Source organism: Atta colombica, unplaced genomic scaffold (genome assembly GCF_001594045.1).
Source record: "Atta colombica isolate Treedump-2 unplaced genomic scaffold, Acol1.0 scaffold9, whole genome shotgun sequence".
In the NCBI taxonomy this organism is placed as follows: Eukaryota; Metazoa; Arthropoda; class Insecta; order Hymenoptera; family Formicidae; genus Atta; species Atta colombica.
This window is the reverse complement of record NW_017259583.1, coordinates 4854082-4861144: the sequence shown is the minus strand read 5'-3', so window position 1 is coordinate 4861144 and position 7063 is coordinate 4854082. Positions and strand designations below refer to the sequence as shown.

General features: G+C 29.4%; 2 protein-coding genes across 2 annotated transcripts in view; one reads left to right on the top strand and one right to left on the bottom strand.

The window, feature by feature from the left end:
• The window catches only part of LOC108693458 (zinc finger HIT domain-containing protein 2), a 2188-nt gene extending 383 nt beyond the window's left edge, over positions 1 to 1805 (bottom strand). The window contains exons 1-5 of the mRNA XM_018202417.1: positions 1730 to 1805; positions 1401 to 1648; positions 953 to 1244; positions 627 to 893; positions 309 to 524 (exon numbers count right to left, since the gene is read on the bottom strand). Of these exons, the coding sequence (XP_018057906.1) occupies positions 309 to 524; positions 627 to 893; positions 953 to 1244; positions 1401 to 1447 (822 nt within the window). The 5' untranslated portion in view covers positions 1448 to 1648; positions 1730 to 1805. The remainder of the gene's footprint in view (positions 1 to 308; positions 525 to 626; positions 894 to 952; positions 1245 to 1400; positions 1649 to 1729) is intronic.
• Positions 1806 to 1928: 123 nt separating this feature from the next.
• The window catches only part of LOC108693456 (choline/ethanolamine kinase), an 11919-nt gene continuing 6784 nt past the window's right edge, over positions 1929 to 7063 (top strand). Inside the window, exons 1-2 of the mRNA XM_018202414.1 lie at positions 1929 to 2015; positions 2199 to 3213. Of these exons, the coding sequence (XP_018057903.1) occupies positions 3187 to 3213 (27 nt within the window). The 5' untranslated portion in view covers positions 1929 to 2015; positions 2199 to 3186. The remainder of the gene's footprint in view (positions 2016 to 2198; positions 3214 to 7063) is intronic.

Genomic DNA, 7063 nt, shown 5'->3' with positions numbered 1-7063 from the left:
TAATAATAATAATAATATATATATACATATATATTAAAGTATATATTGAGTAATAATAAATCCTGGTGAAATTTTTTTCAGAACACTTTTCAGAATTTTTAAATAATTTTATCTTTCGAAAAATTTCTCACATCCTTTATACAAATTCAAACTTTTCAAATATTTCGAGAAAGCCTACACATTTTCCAAAATTTTTCATATTTTGAATTCTGAAATATTCTAAAATTTTTCATTTTAAACTATTTGATAAAATCTTACAAAATCTGAAAAAGTATTAAGATATTTAAGATTTTTTTTCAGAAATTATATAAACTACTCACATTTTTTACAATGTCTACAACAGATTCAATTGCCGAGTCCATATCTTTGAAGATTTCATTATTTCTCATGTTTTCACAGATAATCAGAAAAACATGAGTAGCTTCCTCGGCACAATTTAAATAATCTCCAATATAGTAAAGAGCAACATATGCATAAGCATATATCACATTTGTCATATTAAAGAATACAAAAGGAGATGCTTTCTAAAAAAAAAAGAAATAAATAAAATTAATAAAATCATATATTTTAACTATGAATATTAACTATGAATATTAACTATGAATATTGATTTTATTATTACCAACCTGCAATTCGTTAAATAATGGTACATCTATCAAATCAGGATATTTTAAATCGCTATAAGCATCCTTAATGTCCTCTTCAATTGGCTGAATTAATTTTTTTTCTACATGACAAGTCCACCATGGCACCCATTTAGGCAACAGCTTTTCTGCTTCTCCATTTTTTATCAGTGCTTCAAATTCTTGCCTCTCTGCTTCAGATAAAACTGACCAGAGCTCATTAGGATTTTCCAAATTAACATTCTGCAATCTGGTTTCCAAATCAAGAACCTGAAAGATACATTTGTAAGAATGAGCATTCATCAAATCATAAGAATGATTTTTATTACTTCTTGTTCGTCATCTGAATCCAATGGATAATCCTCTCCATTGATGCTTCCCTCATCTGAATTATTTTCCAAGATATCATTTTCCATGTCAGCATCATGTATTCTCTTAAGGATTTCCATCATTTTTTGTCTAGCAATTGGATCATTCTCTTGAGACTTTAACTCATCTTCAATGCACTGCCTATAAAAGCTCTCAGAGCAATCCGTATGCATATCTGACTTATAACATTCAGCTCCGCAATAGCCTACACCACATCGTGGACAAGTATACAAGCGTTTGTGTTTGCTGCATCTAATACGAGAAAAAAAATTCATGTTGACGCAATACAAATAAAAGCGTTTACAATATTTGGTTTTCATAAGATCTTAGATTTAATGTAATTTAGCAATTTTGTATATTTTTATAAAATACTACAATTTAATATATAATATAAAACGCTGAACTTACAATTCGCAAATAGTAGTAGTCGAACTTGTGCCAGGAGTCTCCATCATTTCAAGTCTTGGGAACTTTTGAAATTGATTCAATCAACTGACTTTTCTCTCTTTGAGGTTACATGCTCGAATTCTTGATATTATGTATATTTTCAAATTATTTTGCCAGCTCCTTGATGTAATTAAATTCTGATCTTCTCCCAGTGATTTTCATTGATTAGTTCGAAATCTTATAATCGTATACATTATAATATACAATCTCTAGAACACATAAAAATAATGTAGAAAAGATTAATATTGCCTCAAACAGCGTCCTATTTTACCAATAACGCGCTATTTTACCGACTGATTCAAAGACGCAGTTCTTCGTTATGTAACAAGATGTCAGCTCATATATTATTTTCTGTTTTTAAATTCCTCCCTTTTCACTTTCTCTGATAAAAGACTTGACAAAAGCTGATGAAAGACTTCCTGCACAAAGCCATTCTTTACTTTTTGAATCAAAAAGATTCTTTCTTATTTAGAGTCTGTGGAAATCGTTAATTAAGACGAAGAAAAGGAATTTGTATAAATCACCAGATAGATATGTGTGAGTCAAGAAGATTCACGGTTAGGAAACTTCTACAAGGTATGTAACTTGCTTTAAAATTCGTTTATTCTTCTTATAGAGCCGAACTTTTCGGACTTTTTATTTTTCCTCTTTTTCTCGTGAATATCTAATTGATCTAATTATATACCGTCTCGCTTTAAATAAAAATGTATGCATTATAGCACAAACAAAGGACAGACTCTATATGTTGACCGTTTTCAGGCCTATATATAGAATTTGCATAAAGAAAATACAACATTCAATTCGATTTATCGTGTACTTTGGACTTAGCAGCTGAACAGTAGCAGCTAATCACACAAAAAGGAATTAACAGAGAGAATTGCAATCATGTGTTCCACTGGTAACAATCGGTGCATTATACTTTCGGTTTTTCCACACTTTTCTTTCCTTTTTCTCTTTATCCCGCAGTTTAAGGTATGCGATTTGACTACTGACGTATATGCATCAATATGCACGATAAGAGCCAGGCATTGCCGCATCGCATTATCGTTTTTAACCCCACTAGCTCTTACGTCTTTCGATTGGTGCTCATGGAGCTATGACAAAAACAAGCGTGTTGGCGTTGTGTAGTGTCTCGTATCAAGCAGGCGCCAAGCAGAATGGAGCCAAGCTGAATTGTGAGCGGATACATCATTTCAAGCGGATCGAGCAAACCGGAGTTACACCTTTCGGAGTGATTTCTGAACTTTTTTAGAATTCTTGAAGCCGAGCGGTCTCGCACTTAATCTTGTCATATCCTTTCTTTTCTACAACACCTTAATTGCTAAAATATATCTACATATAAGTGAAAATATTTTTGCGAGTAGAATTTATTCGTCGCCGCGTATTGAGTTCCACGTCGACGGTGTGACTGGAAATACCTGGTAACATAACGCGATTCTGTAGCGACCTTTCCTGAATAGTCTCCGATCCCTTCGATTTGTTTTGTTGACAACAACCGCTCATGTCACGAGGAAATTGGATCGGGACGTGATAATCACACACGTACTTATTATCTTATCCGTCTCGTGATTATAGCTAGCTCATAATCGCGCCGGTAGTAAAATAATAGCGCTAGGTGTGTGCCACATCGTCAGAGGCTCATCATCGACTCTTCTATTATTTTCCGTCTTTATCTTGCTTTTTCTTTTTCTAAAACGGTGAGCTAGTCGCTGTATTCTATTCGCAGTGTATCCGACGAGATTTCGACATGGGTATCGAAGACATCGAGTACAAGGTAATCTTACTTAATATTTTTCATTTCTCGAAATATTTTCCGTCGCACGAAACAATTTTTCCTATCACAGTTTCACGTAATATTGTTGTCAAGAAACTTAAGTTCATTTCTACTAATGTAGATTAATTTATCTTGGTTCAACTTACTCTTCAAATTTTTTTTTAAGAATTAGAAAAAGATAAAGAAGTTAGTTAAATTAAAATTAAGCTACATTGATAAAAACGGGCATTAATGATCTCGCTTTAATCGCTTCTCAGAAAACACTCCTTCGACTTTGACATTCTCTTGCATCTCATTTTTTTTATTACATTTTGATTTCCCTGAAGTTGAGGAAAAATATATATTTGTTTATGTTCTAAGATCGTTTATTGATGCATTTTTTTCGCCTCATTTTTAATCTATTCTGATTTCCTCGTAAAAAATACACATTTATTCATCGGAATTAATGTTTTTTCGATTCTTTAAGACGCTTTTCTATTCTTTTTATTTAATCTGCTTGATTTTCTCAAAAATAAAAAAAATAAGCATTCATTTGGAATGCAGAAACAGCATTGCTGTTGTTTTCCCTTTAAGTGCTGTGTTTTTCTGCTTTATTTTTAATCTATCTAATTTTCTTGACACTGAAGAAAAAGACGCGCTGCATTTTAGAATTTTTATCGTAAGTAGAAAGAAAAATTTAATAAAGTTTAGTAAATATTTTTGAGTAGTGCCAGTTGAATACTTACTAAATATATATTTATTTTATATAAGAATTATTATTATATACAAGAATTTGATTTAATTATTATTTTGTAACAAATATTTATTTTCCGTAAATAAATGTTATATTAGTACTGTTAAAATGTTATTATTTATTAAAAATTAAACTATTATTATTTATTAAAATTTAGTACATTTTTCTCTCACTATTCGAAACAATTTTTTCTAGTTCACGTAACATGCGCTTATTAGGAACTTCATCATCTCGTTTTAATTGTTTCTCGGAAAACGCCAACCTTGCAATGACTCTTTTTGCGTTGCATTTTTTCTATTTCTCTGATGCTAAAGAAAAATATACATTTAGGGCCGATGCTCTAAGACCGATTTTTTTACGCCTAACTATTTTTTCACCTCATTTATGTCCATTTCCACCGATGAGGATTAACTTTAGATTCAATTTATTCATTTTTTTTTCTAAGAATTAGGAAAAAATGAAGAGTAATAACGTTTTCCATTAAAACTAATGCAATACTGATGCATACTGAATGCGTTTGAATGCAAATTAATTTATAGTATTAATAAATAATTATTTTCTGTTATATCACAATGAATAATTTAATTGTTTTAATTGCATTTTAATTATAAAGATTTGTAAATAGTTCAAATTTGAATCGAATTTGAATCATAGTGGATTTTTAAATTTTGAATCAATTGCCTATTTTATTTATGCACGATTCTCATAAGTGAAAATAATTTTTTTTTGTTTATTTAAAAAATCTGGAACATTATTTAAAATACTTTATTACTTTTAGATTAGCTTTTAATGTAAATTCTGCAAAATTTAGTTTAAATTCGATTCATATTTAAAAAAATTCAACTCAATGTTCATTCGATATAAATTTTCAAATTTTATTCGATTTGTTTTAGAATATATTATCAAAGGTTTCGATTCGATTTGACCTTACAAATGCTTGATTCGCACATTACATGTTCTTTGTCACGATAACCTCATAATATTAAAAAGATTAAATTATTTATTAACATTAAAAATATATAATAATAAAATGATTTGTATCTGTGTTGCGCTTATAATTTTTCCAGTGGAAAAAAAAATTAATCTACATTGAGCGAGCATTAATTTACTCCATTCCTCCAAAGTTAGAAAAAAATATGTATTTATTTATTGGAATTAATGCTGTTTTATAATTCTTTAAGAATGCCACGCTTTTCAATCTGTATTTAATGTACTTAATTTTTCTAAAGTTAAAAAAATATATGTTTGGAATTGTGTTGTTTTCCGATCCTTTAAGATGCGTTTTTCTGCATTACTTTTAATCTACCTGATTTCTCTGAAGCTGAAGAAAAAAAGACGTATTTATCCGTCTTGGAACTTATGCTATTTTCTAACCCTTTAAGGTACTGCTTTTCCGCCTCATTTTTATTCCGCTCGATTTCCCAGAGTTAAAAAAGATCCGTGTTTATTCATTGGAATTAATGCTGTTTTCCAATTCTTTAAGATGTCGCGCTTTTCCACCTTACATACTTGATTTCTCCGAGAAACTAAAAAAAATACATGTTTATTCATTAGAATAATGCTGTTTTTTGTTTCTTTAAAATGCAGCGTTTTTTTACTTTAAAAATTTAATCTGCTTTAAAAATTTATTCCGCTTGATTTCCCTGAGGCTAAAAAAATGTATGATTACTCATTGGAATTAATGTTGTTTTTCGTTTCTTTGAAACTTTGCATTTATTTACTTCATTTTTAATCTGCTCGATTTCCCCGAAGTTAAAAAATACATATTTACTTATTGGAATTAATACTGTTTTTTTGGATTTAAAATTGCTGTGCTTTTCCACTTTATTTTAATCTGTTCGATTTTCCTAAAGCTAAAAAAAATACATTAATTAATTAGTATTGATCCGTTAAAATTAATACTGTTTTCTAATTCTTTTAATTGCGCTTTCTCTGTTCTCTTTCCTTTTCTCCGTCTCCTTTCTCATCGACATAGATCTGATTTCATAAGTTCAGAGGAATATGCAGAGATCAACATGAGAGAGGTCTATTCTATTTTATTGTTCTCTCTGCTTTTCGATTCGCGAATTCTGTCTTTCACAGAAATACAAAAAAATTTTCTGAGAATTTTTATATAAAATGTAGAATTTTTTTATATAAAATGTAGAACTTTTAAATAATTTTTTAGAAAGTTCTCAGATTTTTTATACAAATTGGAGCAGAAGTACACATTACTGAGAAAGTATACTTTATCTTTTTTAGAATTCTTCATAAATATTATTTTAACATTTCTAAAAAATTTGTCATCCTATAATTTCTGAAAAAAATATCTTAAACTTTATGCACTTTTCATCAGAAATTATAGAGCGGGAATCTTAGAAGTGTTAGAATATTTTAAAATCCACACGTTCAGAATTCTAGAAAAAACGTAGACTTTTTCAATATTTCTCAAGTGTTTCAATAACAATTCTGAAAAAAATTTACTAGTGTTTATATAGAATAAATAACTTATCATAAAATATTTCTGATGAAATATACACATTTATTGCATACAATTGTGTATGGATGAAAGGGGCTTAAATTTTTACACTCTCGTAGAATATTGTCGCTTATCAATTTTCATTATCTATTATCCGATAATCACAATATTTTTCTAGAACTCTAGGACTATTATTATATTTGTCGTATGACAAATGTTTCATGCCTGTTAATTGGCTGCAGGACAGAGAGATTCTTGGATCTCTCTATCTTATAGCCAATTAACAAATTTAAAAAATTATCGTATATGACAGCTTAGTTTGTATCCAATCTTCAAAATATGTAGTGTTTTTATTCTTGACAGCAAGTAAGTCGAGATAGACATCGAAGATTATAAAAACAGATTCTGAGACCTTACAGTCATTCATTGACATTACAAATTCCTGAACTGCGCACAAATTGCAGACTATTTATTTATCTCAGCGGAGAAACGGATTAATGTGCGCAGTACATTAATATATGTTATCATTTGAAAGCAGAAACTACACGTGCCAAAACTACACGTGTCATGATGAAATGTACTTTAATTCTATGATCTATATCTGTCCTGAAACTAAAATGTATTGGGTAGAAATATATAAGTTTCGTTCGATAAATTTG